General features: G+C 41.5%; 1 protein-coding gene across 2 annotated transcripts in view; it reads left to right on the forward strand.

The window, feature by feature from the left end:
* The window catches only part of GABRA5 (gamma-aminobutyric acid type A receptor subunit alpha5), a gene marked incomplete at its 3' end in the record, with an annotated part of 101,548 nt that overhangs the window by 56,909 nt on the left and 28,311 nt on the right, over nucleotides 1-16,328 (forward strand). For both annotated transcript variants that reach the window (XM_082648555.1, XM_082648556.1), the window contains exon 6: nucleotides 3,195-3,277. In XM_082648555.1, coding sequence (XP_082504681.1) covers nucleotides 3,195-3,277 — 83 coding nt within the window. The remainder of the gene's footprint in view (nucleotides 1-3,194; nucleotides 3,278-16,328) is intronic.

A 16,328-nucleotide genomic window follows, 5' to 3' on the forward strand; every position in this document is an offset into this window, starting at 1 on the left:
GTTTTCTTTTTACATCCAGCTAAATTCTGTCCACCTGTCTCTACCCACCCTCTCTCCTCCTGCTGTATGCTAAAAGCAGACTCCTTGGTGTACATTCCTTGCTATTGTTAAATGTTGTCAGTGCAGTGGTTTTGGCCTAGACCTCAGGACCAAACAGCTAGAATAAAACAAGACACCAAATGCTGAGAACACAGTGACAGAAAAGATGGCTCCTCACCTCTCTTATAAACACACGGTGTTGGCCAAGAAAGAGGAGTACATGAGGAAAAGGAGGAAAAGCCAGGAGTGGGCAGAGTGCCAGAGGTGGGAGGTCAAGTCTCCCTGAGGGGTCTACTCTGACAAGTAAGGGCAAGGAACAGGAACGCAGGTGGCAGTGCCTCCAGTGGCCCCGGGGATCAAATCAGAGACCCAGCACCAAGCAGGGGGGAGAGGAGTTAACTGTGATTCACCACATTGTCAAGAATTCAGCCAACAGATCTGGCTTCAAGGCAACCTCCAGACCCAGTGGGCCATAGAGTGTTTTCTGGGGGACAGAAGCCCAGTTATGTGAGCTCCAAGACATGGCAGTGTCTGGAGAGAAGATTCTGCCATGGAAGGACCATCTCCACGTCACCCTGCTGGTGGGAGTCCAGCCCATAGTTGTTGATATTATTGGGGGCAACTTGAAGACTGCAGCACTGGGTCTGCTGGTTGAAGTCTGCTGTGCATACAGCAGGGCTTGGACAGTCAGGACCACCTGAAGCACCCTGCCCCCCCTCACACTGTTCCCACTGGCTGAGCCCAGCATCTTCCTTACACCAAGGCCATCAACTGTTGGAACAGAGGCCGTAGACCAGCACTGAGATGCACTTTTCTAATTGGAAGCGTTCTCTGTTCTCCCACATCACCATTTCTTCATGTGCTTACTTTCACATTTATTGCTTTGTACCTAGCACTATAGCTTTATATATACTTTTTATTTCCCTACTATAAATTTGCTTCTCAAAGAAATTCTAGATTTACTGAGTCATTGTGATTTTATTCTCTAGAACATATTTGACTCACTTAAGTTTTCTGCCCCACTATTGCTTTGTTTAACAAATGGCTTAAGTTTACTAACAATATAAAGTAACACTATTTTCCTTTATGTTGTCCTTCTCACAGGCTGTGTTTTTTAAGTCCTGTTTTCTTAATTCTAATAAGTAAATATTCCTTTACCTTCCCCATTTTGTAGTCTCTAATAATAATCCTTTTACATAGTTTATGCTTGAAGATGTCCACACATATACAGATATATGCATATGTATATTACACACACACACATCTGCATGCTAGAATTAAATATTTTACCTTTCAAAGTCATGATTATGCAGAGATTTTAAAGATGTGGGAAATGCCCCTTCTCTAATGTTAGGTAAACAGAAGACTGAATTTTATAAACCAAGAACAGAAAGAAAACATCCGTAGCTGTGAAGAAATCTGGACAAAGTGTACCAGGTGAAATTATAAGTGAAATGATATGTATTTGTAATTTTCTTCTTTATAACTTTTCTGTATTTTCCATACTCTTCTACGAACATAGGTGGCGTATAATTTTAGATATCATCTCCCCACCTGAATATGAGACTTTTGTGGTATATTCTCATCCATGTGCACTCACACCCTCTGGAACTCAGTCCATTTTGGGGAGAGTGGTACCCCCAGGCAGAGGCAGCAGATTTCCTCTCCATGATGGGCACACACCTTCCTTCCACTGACACGTTTTAGCTCCATTCAGAGAATACATGAATTGACTACTCCATCTGCAATCGTCAAGTGTGAATTACATGCCCAATTTAATAGCAAAAAAGTTAAGCTATCTTAAAAGAAGGAAGAAGTAAAGGCAAAAATGATAGTGTTTACATTTTTATTCTCACCCCAGGCACATGGGCAAGATCCAGACAATATAACAAAATAGAATTGTAACGTCTGTTTAAAGTTGAAAATTGTGCAATTTGATTTCATTTTATGCAATTACATTTCATTTTAAATAATAGAATTAAACACTAAGAACAGAAGACTAACTCATTAAAGAAATTTAGATTTACTACTTAATTAGTAAATCTGTAGGGAAATAAAAGCACCACAGCATGATGACTCCGCAAGTACAAACAGAGTTTTGGGTCACACAGCCTGTGGGGCACGTGCCATTAGGGGCTCTGCATTCTTGTCCGGATCCCTTAATATCCATGCCTCACTTTCTTACCTTGACACTGGGGTGATAATAGCAATACATTGTGCTATTCTAATTAGATATGTTAATGCAGGTGAAACACTTAACACAGTCCCTAGCCCAGACAAGCAACTCTTATGATCAGCACTGTTTTAGTCATTGGTGACAGTGGTAGTGAATGGTGGTATTATTATTTGGAAGACCAGACTTGGATTAAAAACAATAAGAAAGTTGCTATCATAACACAATTTTGCTTACTCTATAGTTTCATGACATCAGCCCAGTACACAATAATTATAGCCAGCTTCTGGTCGAAACTTGGACTGTGTATTTATTCCACATTTATATATATATATATATATATATATATATATATATATATATTTTTTTTTTTTTTTTTTTTTTTTTTTTTTTTTGCGGTATGCGGCCTATCACTGTTGTGGCCTCTCCCGTTGCGGAGCACAGCCTCCGGACGCGCAGGCCCAGCGGCCATGGCTCACGGGCCCAGCCGCTCCGCAGCGTGTGGGATCTTCCCAGACAGGGGCACGAACCCGTGTCCCCTGCATCGGCTGGCGGACTCTCAACCACTGCGCCACCAGGGAAGCCCCACGCTTATATTTTTGAGCTTATAAATTATTTTAGAACATACATATATTTTCAGCCTTGTCAAGGGAAGTTTTTTTATTACTGTGGGTAAGTGATGGGAGAATAAAAGAATAAATTATCTTTAAAGGCATCTCAAATTGCTTTACAAGCGGTCATGTATGTACAGACACTCACCAAGCCACAGAACTCCTGAGCAGATTTGATTTAAACCTTATTTCTAAATGATATTCATCTACAATGCAATCCTATGTAATTTGGTGGGACAGTTTAGACAATTTCATAAAAGATAGTAATTAAAATAATGAGTGGAGTGCTTAATATGGCTTTCAAAACGTGGTGTCCAGTAAATAGCCAGAGTCGGTGAGTCATTGAAAGGTCCCCATCTCTTGTTTTTCAGCTTGACCATCTCGGCAGAGTGCCCAATGCAACTTGAAGACTTCCCGATGGATGCTCATGCCTGCCCTCTGAAATTTGGCAGCTGTAAGTTATTTTCACAAGTAAGAATCATGGTTATATTTTGGGGGTTATGTCCCCCAAAGACAGAGAAGCATTTATGTTCTATATGTGAGTAAGAATGAGATGAGCTGCAGTCTGCTTGGGAAGTCTGGAGAGTATGGTGGGACACACACCAGGCTGGTTTCCTTGCTTGTAACTGAGAATGCAAGTGGAGGCACTTGCCTGTTAGGGTATGCTCCTCGGGAAGCAGTTCCCTACCCCTAGACCTGCACCAGGCAATTGCACCAGGCAATTCTTTCTTGTCTTCACTTCTCAGATTGCAGGTCACCTCCTCCAACAGCCCTTAATGACCCAATTTCGGTTACCCACCTGATAACTCCTTATTGCATGGTAGTTATTGCTATGTTGAGTCACTTCTCAGATGTCCTGTATGAACATTTGATTATTTATATGTGGGTTATTTAATTTTTAAACAGTTTGGGGATTTTCCTGTTATCTTTCTGTTACTGATTTCTAGTTTAATTCCATTAGAGTCAGAGGACACCCTCCGTATGGTTTCAACTTTCTTTACATTTATGGGGGTTTATTTCATGACTCAGAATAGGATTCATTTTGATATTTGTTCTGTGAACACTTGAAAGTCATGTGTACTTTGCAGTTGCTTGGTGGAATGCTCTACAAGTATTGATTAAATCCTGTTGATTATGGTGTGAGTTCTATATTGTTTGCTGATTTTCTGTCTTCATCAATTGTTGAGAAATAGGTGCTGAAGTCTCTGACTGTAATTGTGCAGTTGACTATTTCTACTTTCAATTCAGTGGGTTTTTTGTTTCATGTATTTCTCAGCTGTTATTTGGTGTATACACATTCAGGATTATAATTTCTTGTGGATGAATTAACCCTTTATGATTGCATAATGTTCATATCTGTCTCTGGTAATTTTCTTTGCTTTGAATTCTACTTTACCTGAAATCCATATGGCCACTCTTTCTTTCTTTTGATTAATATTTGAATGATGTATATATTTCCATATGTTTACTCTAAGCATCATTATGTTAAAATGAGCTTCTTGCAGATGGTGTATAGTTGGGTCATTTTTTTTTTTTTTTTTTTTTTTTTTTTGCGTTACGCGGGCCTCTCACTGTTGTGGCCTCTCCCGTTGCGGAGCACAGGCTCCGGACGCGCAGGCTCAGCAGCCATGGCTCACGGGCCCAGCCGCTCCGCGGCATGTGGGATCTTCCCGGACCGGGGCACGAACCTGTGTCCCCCGCATCGGCAGGCGGACTCTCAACCACTGCGCCACCAGGGAAGCCCGGGTCATATTTTTTAATTCACTTTGCCAGTCTGTATTTTCAATTGGTGTATTTTCATAATTTACATTTTATGGAACTATTGGTATGTTATGACTTAAGTTTGCCATTTTATTTGATTTTTTGGTCTTCCATTCTCTATGTTTTCCATTTCTCTATTTTCTTTTTCCTGACTCCCTGTGGGTTAGCTGAACATTTATTATGATTCCATTTTTATTTATTTACAGTGTTTTTGTGTATATCTTATTATACATCTTTTATTTTATTTATTTATTTTTGTCTGCGTTGGGTCTTTGTTGCTGCGCACGGGCTTTTCTCTAGTTGCGGCAAGTGGGGGCTACTCTTCGTTGCAGTGCACGGGCAGCTCATTGCAGTGGCTTCTCTTGTTGTGGACCACGGGCTCTAGGTGCACAGGCTTCAGTAGTTGTGGCACATGGGCTCAGTAGTTGTGGCTCACGGGCTCTAGAGCACAGGCTCAGTAGTTGTGGTGCACGGACTTAGTTGCCCCACAACAGGTGGAATCTTAGTTCCCTGACCAGGGATCAAACCCACGTCCCCTGCATTGTAACAGATTCTTTACCACTGGACCACCAGTGAAGTCCCAAGCCATTCTTTTAGGATAGACTGCTGGCAATAAATTCTCTTAGTTTTTCTTCATCTGAAAATACCTTGATTTCTCCCTTCATACCTGAAGAACATTTTTAATGAATATAAGATCCTGTTCTGACAGTTCTTGTGGCATTTGAAAAATGTGTTACTTTGCTGTTGCCTCCATGATTTCTGATGAGGAATCTGCTATAATTCAAACCATATTTTCTTTATAGGTGAGATATCTTTTCTCTCTCTCTTTTTTTTTTTTTTTTTTTTGCAGTACGCAGGCCTCTCACTTGTGGCCTCTCCCGTTGCGGAGCACAGGCTCCAGATGCACAGGCTCAGCGGCCATGGCTCACGGGCCTAGCCGCTCCGCAGCATGTGGGATCTTCCCAGACTGGGGCACAAACCCGTGTCCCCTGCATCGGCAGGAGGACTCTCAACCACTGTGCCACCAGGGAAGCCCTCTTTTCTCTCTTGTTGCTTTCAAGGTTTTTTCTTTGACTTTAGTTTCAGAAGTTTGACTATGATGTGTATTAGTGTGGATTTCTTTGGGTTTACTGATTTGGGATTTACTCCACTTCTTGAATCTATAGATTTTGGTCAAATTTAGGACATTTGACCAGTTATTACTTTGAATACTTTTTCTGCCCCATCCTCTTTCTCTTTTTCTCTCCTGACTCAAATGACATGAATATTAGATCTTTTGTTGTATTCCCACAAGTACTGAGGCTCTTTTCACTTTTTTTTCTATTACATCTGTGTATGGTCACAGGCCCCTCCAGATGGCTATTCCCTTGTTCTCTGTATATCCCTTGCCTGACCAGTGCCTACTTCACCTACACCCTACTCATATGACTGACCTACATACCTGCCCCAGGCCCCAGCTAATGACTGTTCTAGCTTTAGATAAGAACTCTCCACTCTGCTTATCAAAGGGGTGGTGAGGAACAGACCCCTCTGCTGGTTTCCCTGGTAACCAATGAGGTAACCTGATATAATTTCCTCCTATAACTTGCAATCTCTCCTTCCACCCCGGGAGCAAAGACGGCCTCATGTCCTGCCTGCCATCCGCCAAACATGGTGGGGTGTCACTCCAGGACCTTGCTTCAGAGGTGTAAGTTCCCCCATCCATTAAACCATTGATGTTTCTGTCACTGGCTCTTTCTTCAGTCTTAAGGATGGGCAAGTAGAGGCCTTGTAGACCTGCAGGGTGCAGCCCAACAATCTGTTTTTCAGATCACTTAATTTTGATTGTTCTATCTTTAATTTTACTGATTCTTTCTTTTGTCCCCTTCATCTTTCTGATGAACTCATTTACTGAGCTTCTTATTATGGTTATTGTTTTCTTTAATTTTATGTGTCAACTTGACTGGGCCACAGGATGCCCAGATATTTGGTCAAACCTTATTGTAGGCATGCATGTGAGGATATTTTTGGATAAGATTAGCATTTAAATTGGTTGACTGAGTAAAGCAGATTGCCCTCCCTAATGTGGATGGGCCTCGTTCAATCAGTTGAAGACCTGAATAGAACAGAAGGGCTGACCTTCCCATGGGTAAGAGGAAACTCCTCCTGCCCGATTGCCTTGAGCAGGCAATGTTGGTCTTTTCCTTCCATGAAAACTGAAACAGCTCTTCTTGGGTCTCCAGCCTAACAATTTTCAGACTGGAACTACACCATCCGTTCTCCTGGGTCTTCAGCTTGCTGATTGCAGATCTTGGGACTTCTCAGCTCCCATTATTGCATGAGACAATGCCTCCCATTATTGCATGAGACAATGCCATGTATGTATGTGTGTGTGTGTGTGTCTCTCTCTCTATATATATGTATATACGTATATATATGTAAATATATGTATATGTATATATGTCTATATATGTCTATATATAGAGAGAGAGACGCACACACACACACATATATGTATATATATCCTATTGTTTCTGTTTCTCTGGAGAACCCTGACTAATACAGATTTTGGTTATGAGATGTGGGTGCTACTGTAGCAAATACCTGAAAATGTGGATGTGGCTTTAGAACTGGGTAATGGATAGAGGCTGGAGACTTTTGTGGTGCATGTTAGAAAAAGCCAAGATTGCTATGTAGGGACTGTTGGGTGAAACATGGATGTTAAAGGAGATACTGGTAAGGGCTCAGAAAGAAAAAAGAGAGCTAGAGAGAAACCTTTCTTCTTCTTAGAGAATACCCAAAGAATCATGAACAAAATGCTGGTTGAAACTTGGATGTTAAAGGTCTTCTGGTGAGGTCTCAGGCAGAAATGTGGGACAGATTATTGGAAAGTGGAGGAAAGCTGCTGCTTGTTATGAACTGGCAAAGCACTTGACTACAATGTGTTCCAGTGTTTTGTGGAAGGTAGACCTTATGAACAATGAAATTGGTTATTTAGTTGAGAAGATTTCTAAGGAAAGTGCTGGAGGAGTGGCTTGGTTCCTCTTGACAGCTTAATAGTAAAATGTGAAAGGCAAGAGCTGAATTAAAGAAGGAATTGTTAAGACAAAAAATGAAAAAAAAAAAAAACCCAGAACTTAAAGATTTGGAAAATTCTCATACTCATATTGCAAAAAAAGAGGAAGTTTCTTCAGGAGAGAACACCAAATAAAAAGGTTACCCATGGTGTTATTGGCCATCTCAACAGAAGGCAGGTAGAAAGACCCCAAAGGCAATTCAGAGACCATCAGGACTGCCAGTCCCACCCCAGGTGCAGAGTGCACAGGCCCAGGGGGCCAGATGGCCTCCAATTGGGCTTCAAAGGGCAGGGCTAGCAGAGCCCTGGGTGCCACGCCTTGCAGGGCAATGGGCATGAGTCTGCTGCCTCAGAACATTGAACCAAGGAGAATTATTCTCAAGCCTTAAGATCTAACGGAACTCGCCCTGCTAGGTTTTGGACTTGCTTGGGACTTGTCACTCTCCTTATTTCCTTCCACATTCTCCCTTTTGGAACGGGAATGTCTATCCTATACCCATCCCACCATCGTATTTTGGAAGCAAATAACTTGTTTCACAAGTTCACAGCTGGAGAGGAATTTTGCCTCAGGATGAATTGAGTCTAGATAATATTTAGATGAGACTTTTGACCTTAGATGCTAGAGTTGATGCTTGGAATGAGTTAAGACTTTGGGGATACTGGGATGAAATGAATGTATTTTGCATGTGAGAAGGACATGAATTTTGTGGGGCCAGTGGTAGAACACTATGGACTGAATTATGTACCCCCAAAATTCATATTTTGAAACCCTAATCTCTATTGTTACTGTATTTGAACATAGAGCCTTTGTAATTAAAGTTAATTGAAGTCATAAAGGTAGAACCCTCATCTGATAGGATTGATGCCTTTATAAGCAAAGGAGGAGAGAAATCTCTCTCTGTCTCCACATGCATGCAATGAAGAAAGGCCATGTGAAAACACAGCGAGAAGGCAGCCCTCTGTAAGCCAAGACAAGAGTCTTCACCAGAAATTGAATCTGCTAACATCTTGGTCTTGGACTTTCCAGCCTCCAGAACTGTGAGAAAATAAATTTTGATTGTTTAAGCCAATCAGTCTATGGTATTTTGTTATGGTAGCCCAAGCAGACCAACACAAGTGCTAAAACTTCTCTTTGGTTTTTCTTTCTCTCTTCTGTTTCTTTGCTGAGACTTTCTATTCTTTCACTTGTTTCAGGCATGTTTGTAATTGGTTGTTGCAACATCTTATGGTGGCTGCTTCAAAAATTCTTTTTTTAAAAGGATTTTTAAAAAGTAATTTTTTAAAAGGTAATTCTGACATCTCTGTCTTATTTTCTTTGGCATCTATTGATTTTTTAAAAAATTCAGTTTGATCTTCCTGGTTGTTGTTAGGACACATTTTTTTTATTGGAACCTGGACATTTTATGTATTATGTTATGACAATCTGGATTTTATTGAAACCTTCTGTTTTAGCTAGATTTTTAAAACCACTGCTCTGGCAGGGAAAGGTGCAGCACAGCCTCATTACTGCCAGGTGGGCTTCCCTTCAGCCTCCACTGACACAGGGATGACTGGGCTCTTGCTCCTGCTGGGTGGACGCGGGACTCCGAGCTCTATACAGGTCTTCACTGACACCATGTGGGGGAGGGTGGGCTTGGGGTGGCAGGAGTCTGAGCCTCCACTAAACTTCCTGTGATGCAGCCCCAGCAAGGAGCAGGAGGACATGCTCCTACTGATTAGGGTGGGAGTCCAGGCTCCCCACTTGGCCTCTAGCCCACTACAGAGAATTGGCATCAGTGCTGCCCAGCAAGGATGAAAGCCCTGCTCCCTCGTGTTGGACCTTTGCTGATACCTGCTGAGTGTGAAAGCCTAGGCTCTCCACTCTCTTTGCTGGCCTGGGGTGGGGTAGGGCAACATCTTTTCGGTGGTATTTGACTGGAGTCGGGTGATATTTTCTGTCTTTATAGGCTGACCCTTTCCTGCTCCTTTCATGTGGTGTCCAGAGTTAATAGTTGTTACCTACTAACAGCAACTCAGCCGTTACTGGCAAGGAACTTCCTTCGATTCTGAGGGTTTCCTTTTATATTGCTTCTATAATTCCAAAGGGATTTGGGGGATTAGGAGAAATAAGTATGTGTGATGAGCCAAAAATTAAGTTGGATGGGAATAATTCATTTTTTTCAAACTATGATCTTCAAACGCCATGGAGAGATAAAACATACATTTATTTTGGGGAAGTAGTGTAATGGAAAGGGACTCTCACTAGGATTTATTTAAACCACTTACTGCCATCGGATAGCTGTGCACATCAGTAGTTGGGACAAAGCCTTCAAAAGATCCCTAGGGCACCTCACTTGGGAATCACTGACTCATGTCTCTAAGAGGAAAATGAGTTGTGTAACTTAAAATTATGCTACTCTTTGTACCTGAAAATTATGCTCTTCATTTGATCAAAGGTAAAAAACACTAAAAGTCAAAGACTGTTATTTTTTCATCATTAGTTAAATAAATTCAAGTCAATGTGGTATTCAGATTTAATGGCAATGGTGTGCAGGGCAGGAGCACAAAAGCAATTTTTGGTGAAAAAAAGTATGTGAGCTTTTAACCCTTCTTCATATCATCTCATATTCAACAACTCACCAGCTGCAGTTATATCATCTATCATATTCAAAGCTAAAATATGCATCTGATAGGATCTTTTCATTTCAACATTCAACCAAACAAAACAAGATCAATTTATATATATATATATGTATATATATATACATATATAAATTTATTCATTTCTTGAACTCCATAGAGAGACAAAACCAATATAACCATTTCTTCAACTCAGTAGAGATATTGAACTCTCATGCCAAATTTCTTTTTATCTGCCTGATACTTGAAGACTGGTTTGAAATAGATGAGATCGCTTATTTATATTTGCTCTTATTATCTTTACTATGATATACAAGGCAGTTTAAAAGATTTTCCTGATATATCATGTTTGCATACAATTGATCAAGAGCTACAAAACTGCATAAACTTCACCTTTCCTCAGCTTGTATGGTTTCAGCTCAGGACTTAATAGGTTTAAGAGAAGAAATGCTATTCAATGAAGTGTTTTTCTTACTTGTCTTTCATCTTTTGGATTTACTAAAAATAGCTGCTTGGCCAAGTAGTTCACTTCTACCATCAGCATCAGAGTCTGCAGAGGCTAAATGTGATAGTATAATGAGTTTCAAATTACCCAATCCAACAGTTCTCTGCTATTAGGAGACAAAGCAATGCAAACAGTCGTCATTATTCTAATGAGCCACATGCTCTGGCTTCTCTAATGCAGAGCTGGATTAACAGACATTTCTGTTATTCCTATCTCCTCTCTCAAGAATTCAAACAGTTGTTGAAATTAGCCCTGGCTTATAGATGGATACTTCCCAGTACATAAGGAAATTCCTTAAATATAATGGCATGGCTTACATTTGGAAGCAAATGCTTAAACAAATCAAGACCATTTAGAAAAGAAAAAAAAACAATTTTTTTGTTAATTTTATTTGTGAAATGGTGCCTTAAGTATTAGATTAAGTCATGAGAAAACATCTGGATTCATGAAAATATATTCTATATTAGACATGGACACTGTTTCGGTGGATCTCCAGTAGAGAGAATTTCAGACCGTCGTGGGTAGATGTCATGGCGGTAACCTGTCAGCGCATTCAGACATGTGGGATTACACCTCCGCTCCTGCCTTGGTCATGCCCAATACGGAGAGACTCAGCTCACCTGTTGGTGGTCTAGAGCGCAGGTTTCGGAGTGCCTGATGTGAGGTCTTAGAAATACATTGAAGTTTTGTCTGTGTTGTGCGTTAGTTACCCTTGATTACTATCAGCTATGTCGGGTGTGCTCTGCCCTCAGCACTCTGCTAGGTGCAGTGAGAAAAAGAAGCTTGACCGGTGCTCAAGGAGCTGATGATGGACATGTTAGATAATCAGGTTAAAACCCTTGTGAAACTGAAGGCCATTTGGGGAACCTCCTCATAGGGTCATATTTTGAACTGAGCCTGGAAGGATTTGGATAGAAGAAGGCATAATGGAAATAAGGACAAAACACAAATGACAGGTGATCAGTTAGTGGAGGACACCCTTTGGGGAAGTGACAGGACAGTGTTACAACCCAGATAGGAAGGGCCTTAAATCCCAAAGTGTAAAAGTAGTAGGCAGAGCAGTGATGTTGTGGAGTAAAGGATGTACTGAAATCACTAGTTTGGAAGTGAAACCAAGCACTTGGAATGCCATGAAGCAGTAGAAGTGATGAGAGCTGAGAGCAGGGTGGTGGCTGGTGTGACAAGTGGATTTTGAGATGGACTTTGGGCGTGTGTATAAGAGTCAAAGATGGCATCATGATTTTAAGACCAGGTGACTTGGAAAATACTATTTTCTATGAGAAATTGGAAGTAATTGGAAGGAGCTGCTGATTTGAATGTATAAAAAGCTAATCAGTTTATGAGAGTGTAAGAAAGTGCATGGAGGGATTTCCTCCTCATACTCCCGGCCTTTGACCTGCCTCTCACTCTTCTTCACAAAGGAAGCAGCTTTTCTGCTGGGAGGGTGACAGTCCTTTGTCCTTCTTTCCTGATTTGACCCATTTAAGTCTATAGACACAGAGAGCACGGTCTCTTGACTCTCCCTCAGACCAGCCGGGACAGTGACCCCAAGTAATTTTACAAGGACCTGACTGTGGGGTGGTGATGGGCCATGTGACTAGCAAATCTCAGGCTTCCAGTGTCGCTTCCTGGGTAACAGGGCAGCAGTGTTATCTGTTCATCTCCATCTGCAGAGAGCTGCACTCACTTCCCAGTTGATTCTGGGCAAGGAAAGTGGCCTGGCAAAGCCCCACTGATCTAATTGTTACCTGCTTAATTGAAAGCAGGGATATTGGTTGTGCAATAGGCCATTAGAAATAACGTAACCACAGACATTTATATGTTACAAATTTTCTAATTTAGATTATGGAATCAATGTGTCAGGTATTGACTTGGTTTTCAGCTCAAGAGACTGAGACTTGGTACCATTGAAGATGGGCAGGTCACGCAGGTGATGGGTGGTGAGGTCACCTGGGGAAGGTACTCAGCCCGTTCCCACCTCCAGTTTTAGAAGAGGGAGGAAGGCTGAGGACATGGGTGTCAGAGAACTCAAATCCTGTACGTTTTGCAAATCACCAAAATTCCAATTACATCCTAACCTGCATTTCTTCTAATGCCAAAGGCAGTGAATGCATAGAGTAAAAGAGGTTTCCTCACTGGTTACTGGCAGTTCCTGGGTGTCCAAGCAGCCTGTCAGATAAGACTAACCAGTGGTCCTCACACACTGGGTTTGCTTTTGACAGACAATTAGAAAGTGAATTCATGTAGAAAGATCTTCTCATAAGACTGGGTTTGACACCAAGCAAAACTTCTTTCCAACCTATGGCTATGTTTCTTACAGCTACTATTTATTTATAACTGTGTGTCAGGCATGTGCTAAATACTTGACATTCATGAATACACTTTACCCTTAAGCACCCCTAGGTGTTTCCCTCAATCTGCAGATGAGGAAGTAGAGCTTTGAGCGTAAAGAGGTTGTCGAAGATCATCCCATAGTGAAGGTCAGACATGTTTCTCTCGTAGTTAGGCAAAAACTCATCACTTCTAAAAGGCCTTGGAAATAAGGGGTTGATGTGCCATTGTGGCCTTTTATTCAGGATTTGCAGTGCCAGAAGTGGACAGACAGGAAGTGTCAACCCAGGGACAGAGCTGCTCTGAAAGCAGTGATGAATTCCCAAGTTAGTTGTGGATGAAAATGTTTCAAACCTTCTTGCCTGGCTCCGCTGATGTGTGGTTGGAGAAAGGCAAGCATTATGTTTCTGGAGCTCTAAATCATGACAGATGATGGCAACATGGCAAACTTGATGGCCTTCTTTACTGTCGTCCCCAGGTAAGAGATGGGCTGCCACACCTCTGACACACAGAGAAGAATTTAGTGTTGCTAAACGCCCAAGCAGAAAGGCACATGAGTGCCTCATATATTCCCATCCTTAATTTGATGGCAGAGCAGAACTCACGGTGTTGAACTGACGTGCCGGAGGCCGCGCTGCCTCTCGTTGCTGCTGTTATCAATGCCATTAACATCGTCAATATCAATAGGCCATTTAATATTTACAGTTTAAAAAACCAGAGGATATGAATTATTAATATACATTGTAGGTGACATTCATACATCACTCTGTGATTTCAAGTAACTTTGATCTAGTTATAATTATTATTTTATTGGGTCCTTATTGTAAGATAAGTATTATTATCCACCCCCACCCCACCCCCCACCAACAATGGAGAAAGAGGCTTGGAGGACGGGTGCCCAGAGAGCCTGCAGGTAACAGAGCCAACCTCTCCCAGCCACTGATCCCTGCAGGACAGACACGCTTCCCTGGTCAGTGCGCCTCTTAGCCCCAGAGCTCAAGGACAGCCACCCCCAGTCCCACTGAGGAGAGTGATGCCCAGCCTGCAGTCAGGACCGTGTCCCCAGCAGTCCAGTCTGCACGCCCACCTCTGTGCCTCCACCACCCCACAGGTCCCACCTGCATCCCCACATTCTCAGTCGACGTCCCTCCAGGCCACCCGAGGGGTCACCTGCCCCACTCTCCCAAATGCCTCATTCGTCCCGAATGTCCTCCCTCTTCAGTGTGTTGCCAGCTCTTTGCCCTCTTTCCCGTCTTCCTTGAGGATACTGGGCACTGAGTAGGTATCTCCATGGCGGAGGGGGAGGGGGAGAGGGGAAGCATAGTTTTCTGTGCTCCGTACTCTTTTTATTTTTTTCTATTTCTTTTTTTATTGAGGTATAATTGACATATAACATTATTTCAGGTGTACAACATAATGAATTTTTTAACATAGTTTTACATCTTTATTGGAGTATAATTGCTTTACAATGGTGTGTTAGTCTCTGCATTATAACAAAGTGAATCAGTTATACATATACATATGTTCCCATATGTCTTCCCTCTTGTGTCTCCCTCCCTCCCACCCTCCCTATCCCACCCCTCTAGGTGGTCACAAAGCACCGAGTTGATCTCCCTGTGCTATGCGGCTGCTTCCCTCTAGCTATCTATTTTACGTTTGGTAGTGTATATATATCTGTGCCACTCTCTCACTTTGTCACAGCTTACCCGTCCCCCTCGCAATATCCTCAAGTCCATTCTCTAGTAGGTCTGCCCTACTAGATATTTATTCCCATCTTGCCCCTAGGTTCTTCATGACCATTTTCTTTTTCTTTTTAGATTCCATATATATGTGTTAGCATATGGCATTTCTCGTTTTCTTTCTAACTTACTTCACTCTGTATGACAGACTCTAGGTCCATCCACCTCACTACAAATAACTAAATTCCGTTTCTTTTTATGGCTGAGTAATATCCCATTGTATATATGTGCCACATCTCCTTTATCCATTCATCCGATGATGGACACTTAGGTAGTTTCCATCTCCTGGCTATTGTAAATAGAGCTGCAATGAACATTTTGGTACATGACTCTATTTCAATTATGGTTTTCTCAGGGTATACGCCCAGTAGTGGGATTGCTGGGTCATATGGTAGTTCTATTTATAGTTTTTTAAGGAACCTCCATACTGTTCTCCATAGTGGCTGTACCAATTCACATTCCCACCAGCAGTGCAAGAGTGTTCTTTTCTCCACACCCTCTCCAGCATTTATCGTTTCTAGATTTTTTGATGATGACCATTCTGACCGGTGTGAGATGATATCTCATTGTAGTTTTGATTTGCATTTCTCTAATGATTAATGATGTTGAGCATTCTTTCATGTGTTTGTTGGCAGTCTGTATATCTTCTTTGGAGAAATGTCTATTTAGGTTTTCTGCCCATTTTTGGATTGGGTTGTTTGTTTTTTTGTTATTGAGCTGCATGAGCTGCTTTTAAATTTTGGAGATTAATCCTTTGTCAGTTGCTTCATTTGCAAATATTTTCTCCCATTCTGAGGGTTGTCTTTTGGTCTTGTTTTGGTTTCCTTTGCTTTGCAAAAGCTTTGAAGTTTCATTACATCCCATTTGTTTATTTTTGTTTTTATTTCCATCTCTCTAGGAGGTGGGTCAAATAGGATCTTGCTGTGATTTATATCATAGACTGTTCTGCCTATGTTTAACTCTAAGAGTTTGATAGTGTCTGGCCTTACATTTAGGTCTTTAATCCATTTTGAGTTTACTTTTGTGTATGGTGTTAGGAAGTGATCTATTCTCATTCTTTTAAATGTAGCTGTCCAGTTTTCCCAGCACCACTTATTGAAGAGGCTGTCTTTTTTCCACTGTACATTCCTGCCTCCTTTATCAAAGATAAGGTGACCATATGTGCGTGGGTTTATCTCTAGGCTTTCTATCCTGTTCCATTGATCTATCTTTCTGTTTTTGTGCCACTACCATACTGTCTTGATTACTGTAGCTTTTTAGTATAGTGTGAAGTCACGGAGCCTGATTCCTCCAGCTCTGTTTTTCGTTCTCAATATTGCTTTGACTATTCGGGGTCTTTTGTGTTTCCATACAAATTGTGAAATTTTTTGTTCTAGTTCTGTGAAAAATGCCAGTGGTAGTTTGATAGGGATTGCATTGAATCTGTACATTGCTTTGGGTAATAGAGTCATTTTCACAATGTTGATTCTTCCAATCCAAGATCATGGTATATCTC

Source organism: Grampus griseus, assembly GCF_964374135.1.
Source record: "Grampus griseus genome assembly, chromosome: 2".
Lineage (NCBI taxonomy): Eukaryota > Metazoa > Chordata > Mammalia > Artiodactyla > Delphinidae > Grampus > Grampus griseus.